General features: G+C 39.6%; 1 protein-coding gene across 7 annotated transcripts in view; it reads right to left on the bottom strand.

Annotated features, from left to right (window-relative positions):
• The window catches only part of ppp1r13bb (protein phosphatase 1, regulatory subunit 13Bb), a 54897-nt gene that overhangs the window by 29801 nt on the left and 2842 nt on the right, over positions 1-22254 (bottom strand). For 2 of the 7 annotated variants that reach the window (XM_057822875.1, XM_057822876.1), the window contains exons 1-4: positions 12209-12836; positions 5459-5606; positions 1239-1358; positions 837-907 (exon numbers count right to left, since the gene is read on the bottom strand). In XM_057822875.1, coding sequence (XP_057678858.1) covers positions 837-907; positions 1239-1358; positions 5459-5606; positions 12209-12373 — 504 coding nt within the window. In that variant the 5' untranslated portion in view covers positions 12374-12836. Of the gene's footprint in view, positions 1-836; positions 908-1238; positions 1359-5458; positions 5607-12164; positions 12837-22254 lie in introns of those variants that run through there. The other 5 variants (XM_057822878.1, XM_057822879.1, XM_057822874.1 and 2 more) reach the window with 4 other exon arrangements.

The raw sequence follows: 22254 nt of genomic DNA, 5'->3' as shown, positions 1-22254 counted from the left end.
AATGCTAGGTTTTGGTAAAAAAAAAAAAAAAATTCAACATTCAACATTTGAATTTGTGAAATTATGTGATTTTCTTTGATAAATATGTTCAATTAGTTGAATGTGCCCATTGGGTTCAATAATGTAATGGGAAGCTATTGCTTCAAAATGGTCACTTTTTGATAAAAATTGTGAAAATGTGTGATTTTTGGTAGTGAAACTGCACAAATATAAATGTGTGAATCAACTAACGCAGATAGGAGAGATATTAATGTATGAAAGTGAGCGTGTCAATAGGATTTAATGGGGAAGGTAAGGTTGATTTTTTTTGGTCAAAAATGGCCAATTTTTGGTCAAAATTTTAAATCTGTTCAAAAGTCAATGTCAATGTGGTTAAATGGGAGTTTTTTGGTTAAAAAATGCTAGGTTTTTGGTCTAAAAGTCGTGTGAAAGTGAATGTGTCAATGGGATTTAATGGTGAAAGTATGGTAGGGTTTTTTTGTTCCAAAACGTGAACTTGTGAAACTGAAATGTTTGTGAATCTGTTCAAATATGAATGTTTAAATTGAATGTGTCAATAGGTTTAATCGGATGTTTTTAGTTAAAAAATGGTCAATCTTTGGCCAAAATTTGAAATCGTGTGCGGTGTATGTTTAGCCAAAGGAGTTTTTTTCTTCCTATGTAGCACATGCACATGCATAATTGTTTTAGGTCTTTCTTGCTGCGTCCAGCACTTCTACCCCTCCCCAAAAAATCTGTAAAATATAAAAAAACGCGCCTTGGAACACCGCTACATCTCACAGACAAGATAATAAATGAGAAGCGGCAAGCTTTTAACCCCATTTCCCGAATCTCACCCCGTTCTCATTGTGCTTCTCTCCAGCGTTGCCGGTCCTCCGTCCCGTCTGATCCTGAGACTGCTGACTCCCTGCGAGGACAAAGTGGCGGATGAGTCAGTTTACTCTCTCGCACACAAAAACACTCACGGTGAAGGAGCACTGTCACTTTGAAGAATCGCTGATGAGATCGCACATGACAAGAGGGACGAACAACGCTGACTAGCTCCGGACAATTTTTTTTCCGCAAACACAGGAATACATTATTCAGAGCTACGCAGATCTGAATACTGACATTTTAGAGTTGAAAATAGACTCTGAGTAAAAAATAAATAAATAAATAAAAAAGCGCTGACAAGAGGCAGCAGATGTCGGGAACGCTAGAGCGGAATTCCGAAGCGGGAAAAGACGGTGAAAGCTCACCCTGATCGCTGCTCTCGGTGGGAGAATCTTCGTGCCGCAAGAAGAACTTCACCTCCTGCTTGCGGGGTCCCCATTTTTGGAGATGTTCGTACATCATGTGCTCAAATGGGATGGCTCGCTCTGCAGCAGAAAAAATCGGAAATTGTATTAACGTATTTATACGACACGATTTGCGATACAAAGCTCACGTTCATAATCAAGATATTCTACAAAACAATTATCGTAATTTTCGGACTACAAGCCGCTACTTTTTACAACTAGTGCATCAATACCGATACCAGTATCGGCTGGGGGAGCCGATCCGGCCTGAAATGGTGGTATCGGCAAGTACCAACAAACAGGTGCTACTTTTGTTTAGGAATATTTTTTTTTAATTTGATCCTGCGGCTTATAGTACCGTGCGGCTTTTTTGTGGATTTAATGGGTTACACTGGTAACACTTTGTTTGACAGCGGTGTCATAAGACTGCCATAAGACCGTCATAATTATGACCTGATACTATCATGGGCATTAATGAATGCATATGACAGATGTCCTTAAGTGCCACCCGGCAAATTAGGTCACAAATTCCATTTATGCCCAGCTCGGATCGATGACATCCGTTCAAAAGTGATAAAATTCGCCGGATGACACAAAATAATATCTGTCGTAAGCATTCATTACTGCTCATGGCAGTGTCATGTCATAATTATGATGGATTTATGACAGTCTTTTTAAAGTGTTACCGAATACTAAGGCTGAAGCTATCGAATATTTTAGTAATCGAGTAATCGACTGAAAATTCTATCGATTAATTGAGTAATCGGATAAAACAAATATATTTTTAGGTGAAGAGCAATTATGAATATACATGAGAAAACAAGACATTTCATCTAATATTGAACCATTTTCAGTCAATCAATGTCTTTATTTTCGATGTAGATTGTTGAAAACATCCAACAATTGCATCTCAGATGTAACTAGAATTAAAAAAAGACTAACTTACTGCTTTCACTCAATAAAGTTTAAAATCTTATCAAAAAAATATATATATATATATATTTCTTACCTAAAAATGCCATTACGCTTGATAACACACATCACTTAAAAGTTAGGATTTTTTCCCACGTATTTCAATTGAATTTCTATTTGCGTCAAGCTATTTTTAAGTTCTAGTTAAGTTTTAAGTTAGTCTAAACTGTAAGTCCTGACAGGATTTTGAGTTTTTGCAATGTTAAAAATAAATGTATGATACAGGCTGTATTAGAGCACATTAGGGACCAGTGCTACTTGGTGTTTTATCCAGCAATGACTACTGAGCTAAAATTGATAGTTAGCATTATTAAGTATTTATTTTACACCCTCATCACTCCACAACGCTATGTTATGTTAAAGCCTGTATGTAAGACACGTTATCCACGCATCGACAGTGATCATAATTAATAGAAATCTAGCCCTCCGCAGGGCTAACGTTACGTGAGCTAGTGACAGTAATGTTAATCTTATTTATTAGCGCTTTAGTGCTCTTTATTAGCGCTTAGCGCTCTACTGCTTTAAGATGGCGGCTTTTTACTTACGCCGCTGACTGTCATTTCGCATCTAGTTCAACATACATGTGATCTCTATGAGACGCATCAGACGCTACCTGCTACCAACGTAGCATCATTCGGGCTAGTTTTTAGCAACGTCGGTGTCTTTTGTAGCGGGTGTCGGCTGCAGTAAGTTTTTTTGCTTCTTCCTCTACGCCCGTGACATCAGCGCGTTGTCCCGCATTAAAAGTAGTCCGAGCAAAACGTGATGCTTAGAGCTGTCAAAATAAATGATTACTCGAGGTGAATAAAATTACTCGGATCAGTTTTTAAACTCGAGTTACTCGAGTATTCGTTTCAGCTCTACCGAATACCATAGCTAGCAATTAATGAAAAAATCGGAACAGTAACTGAAGAAATAATTAGCACAGAACATATTTTGATTGTTATTAACATCTGCTGTGCTGCATTGCATGCTAAGAGGCATGTTGGTTGACAACAGTGTTGACAGCAGGTGGCAGCAGAGGTTGACTGTCTCCCTAAAGGGAGCAGTGATGGACAAATGAAGCTTTGTAGCCAACTGGTTCGAAGCTTCATGCATCTTATGATGCATTTGTAAAATAAAGTGTTACAGGTTAATATCTTTTGGCGTAAATATTGCATAATACAGTGAGACGGCTGCGGCTTATAGTCCAGTGCGGCTTATCTATGAACAAATGCTGTTTTTGTGTCAAATTTGGTGGGTGACGGCTTATAGTCAGGTGCGCTTTATAGTTGTATAGTTCTAGTAAATGACGGTAAACGTCTAAACCAGGGGTGTCCAAACTTTTTGCAAAGGGGGCCAGATTTGGTGTGGTAAAAATGTGGAGGGCCGACCTCGGCCTTTTCGTAGAACAATATATTTAAGCAAATTTTAGCAAGCCATTCTGTGTGTCAAATTTGCTTTATTTATTTATTTATTTTTAAAATTAATTTAGGGCTGTCAAAATTATCGCGTTAACGAGTGTGAATTAATATTTTTTAATTAATCACGTTAAAATATTTGACGCAATTGACGCACATGCCCCGCTCAAACAGATTAAAATGACAGCACAGTGTCATGTCCACTTGTTACTTGTGTTTTTTGGTGTTTTGTCACCCTCTGCTGGCGCTTGGGTGCAACTGATTTTATGGGTTTCAGCACCATGAGCATTGTGTAATTATTGACATAAACAAGCGAGCTACTAGTTTATTTTTTGATTGAAAATTTTCCAAATTTTATTAAAACGAAAACATTAAGAGGGGTTTTAATATAAAACTTCTCTAACTTGTACTAACATTTATCTTTTAAGAACTACAAGTCTTTCTATCCATGGATCGCTTTAACAGAATGTTAATGCCATCTTGTTGATTTATTGTTATGATAAACAAATACAGTACTTATGTACAGTATGTTGAATGTATATATCCGTCTTGTGTCTTATCTTTCCATTCCAACAATAATTTACAGAAATATATGGCATATTTTAGAGATGGTTTGAATTGCGATTAATTACGATTAATTAATTTTAAAGCTGTGATTAACTCGATTAAAAATTTTAATCGTTTGAAAGCGCTAAATCAATTATTTCAACAATCTCACAACTAGCCTATGTGGCGTTCTCTTTCGACTCTCGGGCTCTTGCGAAATACTGCTGCTGTAAAATTAAACTAGCTTGAAGTTGCTTCAATTTCTCGTTACGTATCTTCCCTGTAATCTTGTCGTACATGTCAGCGTGTCTTGTTTGGTAATATCGCCTCACATTGAACTCTTTAAAAACAGCGACTGTCTTTTTGCAAATGAGGCAGACACAGTTGTTGTGTATTTTAGTGGTGAGTCCAATTTCCACCTATCCTTGAAGCGTTGGCCGTCGCAGTCAACTTTTTTTTTTTTGTTGATTGTTGCCATTTTAGAAAATTGGAAGTCAAGCGTCACATGGGGTAACGTTGCTTAGAGTGCTGCTGCCTTTTAGTGGGTAAATGAGGAGCAGCATTTAGTGTGTAAGCTACTTCATATGCTGGCAGCAGTACTGCTGACCAATTTATTAAGTCTGTGTGCGGGCCAGGCGTTTTTGATTTTATGACAGAGGCTGGGGGCCGGATGAAATTTGACCACGGGCCGCATTTGGCCCCTGGGCCGGATTTGGACAAGTCTGGTCTAAACTTTCCTAAAGTAGGTTCCATATTTCTTCCCACTTAAATTTACAAGTGCACACGGTTAATTCTGCGCTCACCCATGTGGATACTCCAATCCAACTCCCCCTTTAGCTTTCCTAGCTACTTTATTGACAGATGCGACTACCAAAGTGAAGACAGAAAAAAATCTATAATAGCGAACTCCAGCGTGCGAACGGAATTACGTGGCGTTCCACTCCACAGCGTCTGTCACAACGCATTCCTCGTAAACAATTTGCTTCCGTCGCTGACGCGCCCGTTGATATATCAGCATTTTTTTTCCCCCGCTGAGGGGCCGCTCCTCTGTTGAAAGCAGCATCCTAGCTAAAAGGGGGCTTTAGTCGGGGCTAGTGTCTAACAAAACATGTCTGATAAATTTGTGTGGTGGCCCTACTTAGAATACAAACATGTCGTTCTGCATATCATAACACACTGTTTGTCTTTTGCTAGCAAAGCGGTGTTTGTGCTAGTAGTTCTGATAAGCAGACCTTGACGCACCGTAGCCTTGAACTTTCTTACCGTTTCCTCTCCAGACCTCAGCCAGGTGGCAGCCGTTCTCTCCGGGTTCTTTGCAGAACTCCACCACATCGCGGCAGGTGGTCTCGGGGGTGATGGGGACCTCCGTCAGGGCCTGCTCTCCGTCGCTGAGGTACACCGTCAGTATCATCTGAGGAGGATGAGGACAAATCGTCAATAAAAGAGCTACCACAGTTTTGTTTTTGGCAGCCCTTTTAATTTTTGTCTAAGTCTTTTGGATGATAATACTTATTCATCTTAGTCATACATTAGTCATTTCGAAATGTGTTTGTCTTTATCTAGTTTTTGTTGACGTTTACTCAATGTTTTCATCTGTAAAGTTTTACTCCCAAAATACCGCATTGGCCCGAATATAAGACGCTGTTTTTTGCATTGAAATAAGACTGAATAGGTGGGGGTCGTCTTATATGCACGGTCTAGACATTATACCCATTCACGACGCTAGATGGCACCAGATATCATTGAAGCGAATGCTGAATTTGAGTAATGTTCTGTCATGACAGATCTCAGCTACTCTCAAGTTTAACCAGTTTGCATTATTTTATTGCAATGTTTTTCCTTATTCAGATTTGTTTCAAGACGACAGTTACACTTAGACCTCACTTTGATGGTTATTGCAGTTATTGCAATTTTGTTGTTTTATCACAATAGATTGGTTTATTTACATTTCAAAAACCAGAAGCCATTCATTTACGAATGTGATTGCACTTTAGTTTACATATTTAAAGGTTCAAATATTAAGATTTGAATGAGCAAAATTACATGCTTTTTCTCTCAAATATATTGTTATAACCTTTTTTTCAGATGTACTGTAATTATTTTCTGTATAAAAATTAATTTGGTGCTCAAAAAGTCTTTTTTCAGACTTGAGTCTTGAAAAAGAGGGGGTCGTCTTATAAACAGGGCCGTCTTATATTAAAAGTAGGGATGGCCCGATCCGATCACGTGATCGGAAATCGGGCGTTTTACCTCGTTATCGTCTCGTCATGAAAAAATTGTTCGCCAACGAAATGCTTTGTAACAGTCATCGTTGACAAAAACAACACTGAGCTACCATTGTAAAAATCTGCGGATTTAGCATAGAGCTTTGCGGGACACCACCTGGTTTATGACATTCCATCAGCTACCTATGGTTACATAACAGTACCACAGCTCAAATAACTTAACACAGGCGCATAGCAACAACATGAGCGGCATGTGACACGTGTCTGTGCACGCTGCAGCTGTTCACTATTATTAAGGCTTCAACATAAACAGTTTGAACCGCGACATTCAGTGTCGCAACACATCCCTGCGCGCTTGTGGTCCTCGCCTACGAGTCCAACTTGAGAGCACACGCCCTTTTGGGAAAATATGCACACACGTAACCATAGAGTAGGGGGGCGAGGTTTGCCCTTTGTACATGCGTCTATCAGGCAGTAAAGTACAAGGTGAAAAGGAAGGGTATGCATGCAGCAGGGGATTTCATTGATGGCATTTCCCCCACAAAAACGGGAAAAATTACATGGTTTTTTTAGAGAGATGTACCATATTTTTACAACTACACCTGATTTTAAGAATCTGCCGATAACAGAATCCCAACCCAATCCTGGAAAATCTTTTTATTTTTTTATTTGAACAATTTTGAACAAAAAACATGTTTCAGTCCTGTACTGTTTACAGTACTTCCGCTTTTTCCAGGAGTGTTGCGGAGTATAACACGTATATAGATTTGTTACTATTGGCAATGCAATTGTATTTCTGAATTATTTTGTTACTTTTTATCTCTTAAAAAAAATTTTTTTTTTTTTTTTTTTCAAAATTAAAAACCCAATCCTTTTCACACGATTCCGATCCTCTGAATATTGGCCCGATCTGCCCAATTTTTTATCCCTTGTTTTTGATTTTCAAAATGAATTGAATGAAAAAATTAAGTAAATAAAAGTAGTAGAGTAAAAATACATAAAATTAGGGGTAATTATTACTGTTTTTTCCTTGTATCAATTTAAAAAATGTACAAAAATAAATTATCCAATTAAAAGACTCAAAAAGAGGATTTGGACGATTCCAAGGTCAACCATGTCTCTTGTCAACCATCAAAACTAGTCGTCGATGAACGCTAAGGCAAGAGGATGAGTTAAATATCAGTGTATGGCAGTCCTTCTCAATTACTCTGTTACGCCCCCCGTCAGGTGTCTATTTACAGCCACTGTAAATAGTATCATTTTTATGTTAAATAATTATAAGTACACCTCTGGAAAACATTGTTCTTGTTAACATTAAAGAAAAAAAATTATATAAATCAACTTTAACAATAAAGTCTTTAACATTGCTTTGTTTGTAACAGAAAAGACAAAGCGCAGGAATTTGCCTGAATTTAAAAAAAAAAAGTCACTTCGAAACTAAACATGCACTCGAGGTCAAATTTTTTGACCATTTCGTTCTGAAAAGCAAAATTTAATAAAATCAATGAATATTAATAAATTTTAAAAAATTAGTAACATTAACTCAGAGTACAATATGCCAAGCAATTTGACTGTAAAAACCAAAATTGATAGAACAAAACCAACAGTGTCACTGGACAGTTTCTATTTTTGCTGCAGGCAGTATCAGCTCCTTTGCTATGGTGTGGGTTTATTTTGCGCTGAACAACTTGGTATGCCACCTTATATTATGCCAACAGTGCTTGCTGGCTTACTGATGTTACACTCACAAGGCGGGACGACTGTTGTCAATATTCGGCACGTTTTCGCTGAAAAAAACCCAAGCAGCTTTTCAACGTGATTTGGTTCTAACTAGGGCTGTCAAACGATTAAAATTTTTAATCGAGTTAATCACAGCTTAAAAATTAATTAATCGTAATTAATCGCAATTCAAACCATCTATAAAATATGCCATATTTTTCTGTAAATTATTGTTGGAATGGAAAGATAAGACACAAGACATTTACATTCAACATACTGTACATAAGTACTGTATTTGTTTCTTATAACAATAAATCAACAAGATGGCATTAACATTATTCACATTCTGTTAAAGCGATCCATCGATGGAAAGACTTGTAGTTCTTAAAAGATAAATGTTAGTACAAGTTATAGAAATTTTATATTAAAACCCCTCTTAATGTTTTCGTTTCAATAAAATTTGTAAAATTTTCAATCAAAAAATAAACTAGTAGCTCGCCATTGTTGATGTCAATAATTACACAATTCTCACGGTCATAAAATCAGTCGCACCCAAGCGCCAGCAGAGGGCGATAAAACTCCCAAAAACACAAGTAACAAGTGCACATAACCCTGTGCTGTCATTTTAATCTGTTTGAGCGGGGCATGTGCGTTAATTGCGTCAAATATTTTAACGTGATTAATTTAAAAAACTAATTACCGCCCGTTAACGCGATAATTTTGACAGCCCTAGTTCTAACTTCTTTAAGTGATGTCTTAATTGATTTGGCTTCATTCTGTATGCTGCCAATATTTTTAGACACAGTAAACATACTGGTCTTTCCTATTCTCCCACTGTACTAAAATTGAAGCCAACGCTACATATGCTTAATCGTATTTCCTCAAATTTCCATATGCTATAGCTACGTCGTCTGGCAGATGCAGAAGCATTAACCATGCTTTAGCTCAGGGGTGTCAAACCAATTCCACAAAGGGCCAAGGAGGTCCTAGATTTCATTTCAACCAAGACCGTGCAAACAGATTAACCAATGAAATTTCTGCTGAAACAAGCAGCACCTGACTGCAATTAACTGATTACACTTGTAGGAGATCAGATTGGTGAAAAGATGACCTCTTCATTGGTTGGAACGAAATCCAGGACAGTCATGAACCTTTGTGGAATTGGTTTGACACCTCTGCTTTAGCTTTTCATATCTCCTACACTTTGCTGTGTGCTCTTCTTTGGTTGAAAAATACTGCGCCACTGCCACCCTACTGAGTGGATGTGCAATAACACTGTATTCTAGTACAGCAAAAAAGTATGATCCCTGCGGTTGACCTGTGATATGGTGACCCTGGATCCAGTTTGCCAGCTCGCCTGGGTCTCTTTGTGCTGACGACTTGGAATAAATTGTCAACTTGTGTTTCAAGCCCCTTTCCAGCTTTTAGAATGGAGTCAGTACAAGGGGTTAAGACTAAAGCGAATGCCTGGAGTTTGGCCTTTTGGCCGGGTTGTTGGGATACCGCCAGCCCGAGTCGCTGGAATTGCGCTAGGACGGTTCCGGCAATTCGCCTGGCGTGATTCCGGCAATCTGGCTGAAAGGTCAGATTCCTTCATAATGAATGGTTCATCCAGGGGTCGCGATAACCGAATATTTTCGGTCGTTGACCGATTTTTTAAAACGGTGACGGAAAAAACTGAAGTCCATCCGTCATTTTGACCGGTTGCAATTCACACCCCAGACCACAGGGTGGCGAGTGAGCATATTAATTAGCTATTGTCTCTCTTGACGCATGACGTCGTTGGCCTTACTCTGAAAAAATGTCAAGGCAACTGAGTGTCCGAAGTTTCTTCAAAAAGCCCCAAAATGACGATGGTGTTGATAAAAGTGGTGAAAAAAGAGGGACTGCACAAGCGGGCACGCAATTCAAGTCCATGCGCACCAGGAGGAAAGTGTGAGACTACGTTCAGGCCACAGCAGGTGAAGTGTTAATTTCATTGTTCCATATGCTACATATGGTAGGCTACCTACCTACTGGGGCCTCAGTGACGTTCCTTATTCTCGCTATATGATTATACAACTTTAACATTTGTTAATAATACGCTCTGTGTGTAGTATCATCCATCGCTTTTCCTTTTTAAATGGGCACTTATGAGCGAACGCGAGAAGTAACAACGGGAACATTTTTAAACAGGCATTTCACGGGAGAGCATTTCGACTCTTCGGCCAATCATATAGCGAGAGCGAGCGGATAGTGAGGGGACCGCGCGCGGCTCTTAAGTGTCTCTGTCACGTGACTGTCGTAACGCGCTCGACCAAATGGACACACAAGTACGGAAGGTGAATTATGCCAAACAAAGGGTCACCACAATGTCATTATCATCATTTTAAAAATTTAAGTGACGGGTAAAAATAGATTATGACCGGATTTTTATGACCCTGTCAGTCAAAATGACAGACAACGAAAAAGTCTACCGCAACCTCTGGGTTCATCAAAGTTAATTCGTTAATTAAAAAGCGATACAGACTCTCTCTAGATATAAAAAAGGTGCCATTCAACTAGTTGTCAGTTTACATATCACAAATGTTATGAAAATATTTTATAAAGGTTGAAAAGTTACCTAGTGTTGCTTTGAAGACATCTGTCATAAGCATTTATTAATGCATATGACGGTGTCATGTCATAATTATGACGGTCTTATGACACCACTGTCAAAGTGTTACCCGGTAAATGAAATCATCATCATAGTGCTGCAATGATTAATCGATTAACTCGAGTATTCAATTAGAAAAAAGTATTCGAATTAAATTTTGTTGCTTCGAGTGTTCGTCTAATTAAAGTGGCATTGTAATGGTTTATTTTGAAAGTGTTTGCGTTGAGTTTTATTGATTAGGGTGGATACACTGCCCTCTGGTCTGCCTCTGTTCACATGGCTGAATCCAACTGTTCCCTGTTAAGACCAACGTAAGCTAAGTTTTTGTTTGAGCTCATGTTTTTTAATGCAATCATAATTTAGTTTATAGGTATACTTAGCAGTTTTTTGTGGGAATATGTGTCTGAACCATTTGTTAAGAGCATTGTAAAAAAATCTTTAGCATTTTATAGCATTTAAGCTAGCTGACTTTTTCCATGTAAGTTAGCTAATTGTTCTTTTGTTGTACATAGATCCTCTTTTTTTTTTTTTTTAAATACCGTTTGAGGCTCAGCTCAGGTATTTTGATTTTGGCAACAGTAAATATGACATAACTCATTTAACATGGCTGAATTCAGCTGCTCCCTGTTAAGACCAACATAAGCTAATGCTTTTATGCATTTGTAATTTAGTTTATAAGTATATTTAGCTGTTTTTGTGGGAACATGTGTTTAAACAATTTGTTAAGAGTGTTGTAAAAAAAATAAAAATACAATAAAAGTTAGCACTTTATAGCATTTAAGCTAGCGGATGTTTGCAATGCAAGTTAGCCAATTGTTCTTTTGTTGTTCATAGGTCATTTTTTAAAATAATTATACCGTTTGAGGCTCAGCTCAAGTATTTTAATTTTTCATGTTCCTTATCCGATTACTTGATTATTCGAAGTAACTAGTCCATCGATTAATCGACTACTAAAATATTCGATAGCTGCAGCCCTACATCATCCCACAGATGTGAAATCGGAATTAAATCCACAACACATCTTAAATCTAAAGCTCCACTGTTGCATGCAGTCATCTCGACGTCACACTGCCATGCATTTACGGCGCTCCACGCATCGCCGGCATACATCACGGTCAAAGAACACCAAGAAAAATCTAAGCGACCTATAAATTTCCGCCGGAGGAATTTCTCCTCGTTATTATGACTCATGGCTGATATTTTCCCAAGAACGTCTTTTGAGCTAAAACACTTTAATCTAATCATTTAAAAACTAACTTTTAAGGCAATTCTCCATCATTTTTCCAACCTGAGAACCAGCTAGAATACAGATATTTCTTTTCAACCGCTATCAGAAGGAAACTGCAAGCCCGGCTTTCTAAAGCAAGTATTTACAACAATCCATAATCACTCAATAATCCGGTCCTTCCAAGTGAGCCCTGGCAAGACACCAACCGCCTTGACTAAGTTGCGTCCGCCGGCGCTTCTGGCACTTCGGAACGCCCTCCTTTTCCGTCTGATCTCCTTTTTGGGCAACCAATGGCGCTCCTTGGCCCAGACGGGGTTCTCCTTGGACAGGCTGAGCAGACCGCGCAAGACGATGGTCACGAACCTCTTCATCCTTGACGCGCGAACACGCTAACCCATCGCCGAGCCCGTGTCGGAAAAGTGACGGCGTCGCTTTTTGTGCCGCAGAGGAGACTTGGGAGGAAATAGCATTGGCTTGGCGAGGGGGAGGGGAAACAGGGCAGAGGGCTGGAAAGCAAAAAACACGCCGAGCCGGAGAGAGAGGCTCGACGCTGTGAGAACGCTCGGTTATTTCGACGCTTTGGTTTCCACGTGGCTGCTCCGGCTCTTCAGCAACGTCATCCCACGATCTAGAACATCCACTTTAGTATCATTTTGCGGGCGACGCTCACTTCTGCGGGTTTGTTGTGTTGCGTTCATCAGCATCTAATTATTCAACTGCGGGTAAATGCGCCGTTTAGGCTTGAATTGAATGACTTTTTCTTTTGGATAACAGATTAACTCATTTGCTCCCAAAAACGTAGAAATACGTTCTATTTTTAATTGTTTCAGTGTTTCAAAGACGTATTTAACTTTTTTTTCAAAAGAGACATCTCTGGGTTCTCATTCAATTTAGCTCCAAAGCACAAAGCTGAAAATCCATTTTAAAGTAATAAAACTGACCAGTGGAGGGCAGTAGCGCATTTAGTAAGACCCGCAACCCAATTCAACGGCAACGAACGGCCGGGCCACCGGTGGAAGACGACCGAATGGACGTTCAGGATGCCAGGCGGCGGACGACCGAGCAGAAGTACCGGGACCACCAGTGCAGCGGACGATGCCGTTGAGTCCGTGCTGCTCGCCGAGCTGAACCCGCACCGCCGTGCTCGACCGCTCGCGTCCCCCGCACCCTCCAGTGTCCCGAACGGAAATGTGCACGGCCAAAACAGTCCCCCCCCGGAACACAAGTTCCCCAGGTGAACGAGGCATTGGTCACCACAAAAGAAAGACTAAAAAAAATCCATCTTTATGAGACAGGCGGCGATGAGGGAAAAGTTTACCCCAGCTGTCGCGGCCACAACAGCGTCATCTCTCAGTTAGTTATGTGTAAATAAATAGTTACTTTGCTATCAAAAGCTCTATTTGTCTTGTTTTTTTATGTTATTTTGTAAAAGGAAAACATTATTCAGATGTTTGGGATGTAACTAAAGCAAAAAATAGCTGTGTTAAAGTCAAAGTTAACCATGCGCGTTTACAGCTGAGTCGCGGGACACTGGAGGGTGCGGGGGACGCAAACGGCTGAGCACGGCGGCACAGGCTCTGCTCGGCGAGCAGCCCAGACTCAACGGCATCGTCCGCAGCACTGGTGGTCCCGGTCGTTCTGCTTGGTCGTCCAACGCCTGGCACCCCGGGCGTCCTCCCGGTTGTTCTGCTCGGTTGTCCGCCGCCTGGCATCCTGAACGTCCATTCGGTCGTCTTCCGCTGGCGCCCTGGCCGTGTGGCCCGGCCGTTCATTCCGTTGAATTGGGTTGCGGGTCTTCCCAAATGCGCTACTGCCCTCCACTGGCCAGTTTTATTGCTTTAAAATGGATTTTCAGCATTGTGCTTTGGAGCTACAGTGGGAGAACAAGTATTTGATACACTGCCAATTTTGCTGGTTGTCCCACTTGCAAGCCATGTAGAGGTCTGTAAATTGTATCATAAGGTCTCTTCAACTGTGAGGGACGGAATGTAATACAACAATCCTGAAAATCACATTGTATAATTTTTAAAAAATAAATTTGTATTTAACTGCATGAAATAAGTATTTGATACATTACCAACTAGTAAATATTTCGGCTCTTAGTTCTTTTTTAAGAACCCCTCCTGTTCTCCACTCATTACCGGACGTAACTTCACCTGTTTGAACTTGTTACCTGCATAAAAGACACCTGTTCACATGCTCAAACAAACAAACTCCAACCTCTCCACAATGGCCAAGACCAAAGAGCTGTGTAAGGACATCAGGGATAAAATAATAGACCTGCACAAGGCGGGAATGGGCTACAGGAAAATAAGCAAGCAGCTTGGTGAGAAGGTAACAACTGTTGGAGCGATTATTAGAAAATGGAAGAAGTTCAAGTTGACGGTCAATCTGCCTCGTTCTGGGGCTCCATGCAAGATCTCACCTCGTGGGGCATCACTGATCATGAGGAAGGTGAGGGATCAGCCCAGAACTACACGGCAGGACCTGGTCAATGACCTGAAGAGAGCTGGAACCACAGTCTTGAAGAAAACCATCGGAACCACATTACGCCGTCATGGATTAAAATCCTACAGCGCACGCAAGGTCCCGCTGCTGAAGCCAGTGCATGTCCAGACACGTCTTAAGTCTGCCACTGACCATCTGGATGATCCAGAGGTGCAATGGGAGAAGGTCATGTGGTCGGATGAGACCAAAATGGGACTTTTTGGTCTAGACTCGGCTCGTCGTGTTTGGAGGAAAAAGAAGGATGAGTACAACCCCAAGAACACCGTCCCAACCGTGAAACATGGAGGAGGAAACATCATTTTTTTGGGGCTGCTTCTCTGGCAAGGGTACAAGACGACTGCACCATATTGAGGGGAGGATGGATGGGGCTATGTATCGCCAGATCTTGGCTGACAATCTCCTTCCTTCAGTGAGAGCCCTGAAGATGGGTCTTCCAGCATGACAAGGACCCAAAGCACACAGCCAAGACAACTAAAGAGTGGCTCCAGAAGAAGCATCTTAAGGTCCTGGAGTGGCCTAGACAGTCACCAGATCTGAACCCGATAGAAAATCTATGGACGGAGCTGAAAGTCCGTGTTGCCCGGCAGCAGCCCCGAAACCTGAAGGCTCTGGAGAAGATCTGCATGGAGGAGTGGGCCAAAATCCCTGATGCAGTGTGTGCAAACCTTGTCAAGGATTACAGGAAACGTTTGGTATCTGTAATAGCAAACAAAGGTTTCTGTACCAAATATTAAGTTGGATTTTTGTGATGTATCAAATACTTATTTCATGCAATTAAATGCAAATTTATTATTTAAAAATCACAAAATGTGATTTTCTGTTTTTTTGTATTAGATTCCGTCCCTCACAGTTGAAGAGAATTTATGATACAAATTACAGACCTCTACATGCTTTGCAACTGGGAAAACCAGCAAAATCGGCAGTGTATCAAATACTCGTTCTGCCCACTGTAAGTTGAATCAGAACCTAGAGATGCTTCTTGTGGAAAAAAAAAACAACGTAAAAGACGTATACGTACATCTTTGGGACACTGAAACAATTAAAAACAGAACGCATTTATACGTTTTTGGGAGCAAATGAGTTATTGACATCTGCATTCATTAATGCCCATAATAATGTCATGTTATAATTATGACAGTCTTATGGCAGTCTAATGACGCCATTGTCAAATAAAGTGTTACCTATTAACCCAAATAATTCAACAAATAAGCCACACTGGACTATAAGCCGCAGGATTCAAAATGAAGGAAAAGAGTAGCGGCTTACAGTCCAAAAATTAAAGCAGATTTCGCCAGTTCATGCATCAGAATGTCAGTCAGAATTAATCATTTTTAAAGAAAACAATAAAAAAAAAAAAAGTACCAAAGTTTTCAGTTAAGTGACCTAGAATGCCCTAAAATCAACAGGAAATGATCCAAAATGTGAATAAATTGACCCAAAAACAACAGAAAGTATCCTGTAAATATGTCAAAATGTAAGATACTGATAGTTTTGGTAGCAACTAAAGATGTCCCGATCGATCGGCTCACGTCATTTTCAAAGTATCGGAATCAGCAAAAAAATATCGGACATGCCTTATATATATATATATATATATATATATATATATATATATTTTTTTTTTATTATTATATCGTTTTCTAATTGTATTTAACGTTACAGACTAAATGTCTTACACTCATCCAAAGTCTTTAGTTTTGGCTTTAAGTAGGGCTATCAAATTTATCGCGTTAACGGCGGTAAATAATTTTTACAAAATTAATCACATTAAAATATTTAACGCAATTAACGCATGCGCTGCACGACCCACTCACGCATTGTCGCGTTCAATCTATAAAGGCGCCGATTTACCTATATATAGAGTTAAAACACAGCGTAAAATGAGTAGAGTGAATTTTGGCAGTCTTTGGAGCCTTTTTTAAATTGGCTTAAGCCTTAAAATCCCTCTCTCAACATTCAGAAATATCGTGGGAAAGCAATGATGGGAAGAAAGGTAGTAGTTGATCTTTCTCTTAACACCCTATTTTATTTCCCAACGCAGAAAAGATATATCAATTGGTGCCAATACGCAGAGTCATGGTTGCACTTCCCATCCTGCATTTGGGCATGGCTACAGTATCATTTACTGAAAGCTCAACAAATACACTAGATGGCAATATTTAGTCACAATATACAAAGTCAAAAGTCTTTCTATCCGGGGATCTCTCTCACAGAAAGAATGTTAATAATGTAAATGCCATCTTGAGGATTTATTGTCATAATGAACAACTACAGTACTTACGTACTGTATGTTGAATGTATATATTCGTCCGAGTTTTAGTCATTTTTTTCTTAAGGCATTGCCAAAATGTATATGATCGGGAAAAATGATCGGGAACGATTGGAATTGAATTGGGAGCAAAAAAAAGGCAATCGAATCGGGAAATATCGGGATCGGCAGATACTCAAACTAAAATGATCGGGATCTGGAGCAAAAAAACATGATCGGAACAACCCTAATAATAATGTCATGTTATAATTATGACAGTCTTATGGCAGTCTTATGATGCCATTGTCAAATAAAGTGTTACCTATTAACCCAAATAATTCAACAAATAAGCCACACTGGACTATAAACCGCAGGATTCAAAATGAGGGAAAAGAGTAGCGGCTTATAGTCCAAAAATTACAGCAGATCTCGCCTGTTCATGCATCAGAATGTCAGTCAGAATTAATCATTTTTAAAGAAAACAACAACAAAAAAAGTCCCAAAGTTTCCAGTTAAGTGACCTAGAATGCCCTAAAATCAACAGGAAATGATCCAAAATGTGAATGAATTGACCCAAAAACAACAGAAAGTATTCTGTAAAAATTTTAAAATGTAAGATACTGATAGTTTTGGTAGCAACCTGTTAGTTACTCTTGAAAATGATACATCAATACTGAGAACGTTTCCCAAACCGCCGATTCTCATTCTCCTTTGTTAAAATGTCCCAAATGTTCCGCCATTTTAACAAATTCTTTCCACGGCAAACATTTTCTTCCTCGGTACAGCTGGCAGAAACAGAAGCACTTCTGGGACCCATCCGCCACCATCTTTCAAAGAGCAGGTGTCGCTTTGATTGAGCGATGACTAATGTGCACGAGAATCTGCCAGAGAGGAAGTCCGATGAATAATGCACAGAAATAGGGAGGCTACGGTTTCACGCGGGCCCGAAGACGAGCGCGTCAAACGCGTGATGGCGTACGATACCCGGAAAAACGACAAATTGGACATTGTGGTATTAACCGTGGATGTAAATCGCAGCTCAATCGGGCGAGATTAACGCCGGTTGACAATATACTCGGCTCTTCACAACAGATAGGCCGGCGTCTCATTGGCTGTTGCGATCACGCAACGGGCGCCGCTATCTGCTCCACTGACTCTTTGACTTGATAGTCTGGCGGCGCCATGGGGCGCAAAAGTCCGGCAGGGACGAACATTCTACATTCAGGCCAATGGAAAAATTCAGACAAGATTTCCTGACAAACGAGCTTAAATTAGCATTTGTTATCTAATCAGTGGCTGCCATTGACAAACCTAGACGTCAAATCCATTTGAAGTGGCAGCTTGGAAACTAGAAAAGTAGCTATTTATTATATCTCCACGATTCAGACGACGTCATTTTGGTGACCGGCGCAACGCCAGTTAAAACTTGGTTGTATCTACAGTATGTTTTTACAGTTGTATGAAAACTAGGGCTGTCAAACGATTAAAATTTTTAATCGAGTTAATTACAGCTTAAAAATGAATTAATCGTAATTAATCGCAATTAAGCGCAATTCAAACCATCTATAAAATATGCCATATTTTTCTGTAAATTATATATATATTCTGTAAAATAATTTGTTGCAATGGAAAGATAAGACACAAGATGGATATATACATTCAACATAAGGACTGTAGTGGGCATTTCACTCTACTGTCATTTAAATCTGTCTATGCTGTTATCACTCCAAAGCGTCTACTTTTTCCAACGCTAGACAGCTTGTGAACGACGCCTTAACAATCAGACTTCTTCCTTTTCCATCTGATTTATTAATAAAATGGCCTAAAACCACTGTCCTCTTTAGACAATAGTGAAACTACAAAAAAAAAAAGTACACAAGCATTGCATTAGCAACAATGTTAGCTTAGCACGCTATACAGGTTCACTAAACATAAACAAAAAGCGTCTCATACAAAAAATAGAACATTTCGCTCACTAACATAATATGTACATCCTTTAAAACAACCATACTTACGGACAAATCCTGTCCAAGGATCATATAAGCAAAACATTACAACGTAGGCGTCAGCCCGAGACGTCGTGCAGCCATATTGAACTGGCAAGAAAGCAATAAACCATGTCGCAAAGCGACCACAAGAGTTCGCTGTTAGACAGCACAAAAAACCTTGCTGTGAAACTTACCAAAAGGCAGAATACTGTCTGAGCGGGACATGTGCGTTAATTGCGTCAAATATTTTAACGTGATTAATTTAAAAAATTAATTACCGCGCGTTAACGCGATAATTTTGACAGTCCTAATGAAAACGTATTGGAATTTCTCACATTTCTGCATAAAATCACCATCAAACATGATCTGATAAATTTCAAAATCACACAGATGAAAAAACAGTGTTTTAACTAAAACCACCCATAACATTTATAGGTTTTTATATTTTAATGAGGCTAGCATGCAAAAAGTGACAGAAGAGGGAAAAATAATTAAGTGAACCCTCTGCCTAAGGAGACTTAAAGTGCAATTTTTACCAAGCTATTTAAGTCAGGTGCATGCCCAATCACTGATGAGTGGTTTGAAGCTGCCCTGCCCACTATAAAACACACACCTGGTAAGAATTGTCTTGATGAGAAGCATTGTCTGATGTGCATCATAGAATCAAAAGAGCTGTCTGAAGTAGTGCTGCAACGATTAATCGATTAACTCGAGTATTCGAATAGAAAAAAAATATTCAAATTAAATTTTGCTGCTTCGAGTATTCGTTTAATTAAAGTGGCTTTGTAATGGTTTGTTTTGAAAGTGTTCACATTTAGTTTTATTGATTTGGGTGGATACAATGCCCTCTAATCTATCTCATTTCACATGGCTGAATCCAGCTGCTCCCTGTTAGGACCAACATGTTTTTGTTTGAGCTAAGGTTTTTTTAAAAAAAACATTTTAAAGCATTTGTAATTTAGTTTAAAGGTATATTTAGCCGTTTTTTGTGAGGATATGTTTAAACTATTTGTTAAGAGCATTGTAAAAAAAAAAAAAAAAAAAGTTGGCATTTTATAGCATTTAAGCAAGCGGACTTTTGTTATGCAAGTTAGCCAATTGTTCTTTTGTTGTATTTATACCGTTTGAGGCCCAGGTCAGGTATTTTAATTCTTTATGTTCCTTATCCGATTACTCGATTATTCGAACTAACTAGTTCATCGATTAATTGACTACTAAAATAATCGATAGCTACAGCCCTAGTCTGAAGACTTGTGATCAAGGATTGTTGATTTGTATAAAGCTAGGAAAGGATACAAAACCATCTCTAAAAGTCTGGATGTTCATCAATCGACAGTCAAAGAAGTTGTCTACAAATGAAGACAGTTTGGTACTGTTGCTTCTCTCCCAAGGAGTAACCGTCCACCAAGGGTGACGTCAAGAGTTCAGTGCAGAATACTCAGAGAGGTAAAAAAGAACCCGAGAGTGGCTGCTGACTTACAAAAATCACTGGCACAGTCCAATCTCTCTCTGCACACATCAACTATGTGTAAAACTATGGGCAAGGATGGTGTTCATGGGAGGACTCCACGGAGGAAGCCACTGCTGTCTAAAAAAAAAAAAAACATTCTTGCTCGTTTAATTTTCGCAAAAAGGCACTTGGACACTCCACAGAAGTTTTTGTTTGGATGGATGGATGCTGCAACAAGAAAATGATCCAAAACACACAAGTAAATCAACTTCAGAATGGTTTCAGAAGAACAAAATACACGTTCTTGAGTGGCTAAGTCAAAGTCCAGACTTGAACCCTATTGAGATGCTGTGGCATGACCTAAAGACAGCCATTCATGATAGACATCCCAGGAATTTGACTGAACTGCAGCAGTTTTGTAGAGAAGAATGGGCCTGATCGATGTGCCAGACTGATCTGCAGCTACAGGAAGCGTCTGGGTGAAGTTATTGTTGCCAAAAGGGGAACCACAAAATATTAAATGTGATGGTTCACTTACTTATTTTTCCCTTCTGTCATTGTTTGCATACTATCCTCATCAAAATATGAAAACCTATAAATGTTTGGGTGTTATTAGTTAAAGCAGACAGTTTTTTTTATCTGTGTGATTTTGACAATTTGACATTTGATGGCGATTTTATGCAGAAATGTGAGGAATTCCAAAAGGTTAATATACTTTCTCATACCACTGTATGCTTTGTAACATCAAAACTTGCAATCTCAGGACTATTAGAAAGGGTTCCTGAACAGAAACGTACAAGATAGAACTAAAAATAGCCATGAAAAGGTTACCACGGTGACCCAACTTTACCAACAAATCCAAACAAAAGAGAGAATACTCTCCATAACATGTATCCAACCTCATTCAAAGTATCCATGTTGTCCTCCCCGCAGGGTTTAGGAGAAGAGCAACATTCCCACAATTCATCCCGCTATTGTCAAGCCCGGGGTTAACAATAGGAGGTCCGGACAAAGCGCCGTTCGCATTCGGGTATTATGTTCTTTTGGTACGCTGATATGCGTTTGTAAGATTCACGGTCATCCGGGTTGTGGTAATTCATAAAAAAGTCAAGTTGAATCAAGGCAAATGCAAGGGCGGATCTTGAAAATTTTCTATGGCGTGGCGAAGGGGGGTTTTGAGGGTGGCAAATATTTCTAGATGCTATTCTTTCGACCAGTGTTTTCTAACCGGTGTGCCGCAGCACACTATTGTGCCGTGAGAAATAATCCGATGTTGCATTTGTATATATAGATTTTGTTTTACATTGTCAGGCGGAGTTGCAGTAGTAGTAGTCGTGTGCAGATGAGCGTGGTATTGCTTGTGTCGTGTTCAAGAACTGCTCGGATTTCTAGCCATCAGCGACCTTGCTGTCCGCGACAATGTGGACCCCAGCATGTCTAGTGCACATCATTTGGTTAAAACTGTAAAAACCCGGAGAAACAGCCAATTTTTTTTTTTGAAAAACTAAAAGGTAAATGAGAAAGCCCTCAAAGCCAGTTACCTAGTTGCTGAACTTGTTGCTAAATCCAAAAAGTACCATCCTGTGACAGAGACGTAACATATTGTCTGGATCATCATCATCATGTCTGGATTTTATTAGCAAATTTATATCGCAATATTTGAACACAAATTATATTAAAATAAACAAGAAATACAAACGTGATAATCATCTCTTAACCCATTTGCTCCCAAAAACGTATGAATACACTCTATTTTTAATTGTTTCAGTGTCCCAAAGACGTATAAATTTACGTTTTTTTTTTCATAAGAGACATCTCTGTGTTCCGATTCAACTTAGCTCCATAGCACAATGCTGAAAATCCATTTTAAAAGAGTAAAACTGGCCACTGGAGGGCAGTAGCGCATTTGGTAAGACCCGCAACCCGATTCAACGGAACGAACGGCTGGCTGCACGGCTGGGGCGCCGGCGGAAGACGACCAAATGGACGTCCAAGATGCCAGGCGGCGGACGACAGAACAGAACAATTGGGAGGACGCCCGGTATGCCAGGCGCTGGA

This window comes from Corythoichthys intestinalis, chromosome 19 (genome assembly GCF_030265065.1).
Source record: "Corythoichthys intestinalis isolate RoL2023-P3 chromosome 19, ASM3026506v1, whole genome shotgun sequence".
Classification (NCBI taxonomy): Eukaryota; Metazoa; Chordata; class Actinopteri; order Syngnathiformes; family Syngnathidae; genus Corythoichthys; species Corythoichthys intestinalis.
The sequence above is the reverse complement of the archived record's forward strand: the minus strand, read 5'-3'. Positions and strand labels throughout refer to the sequence as shown.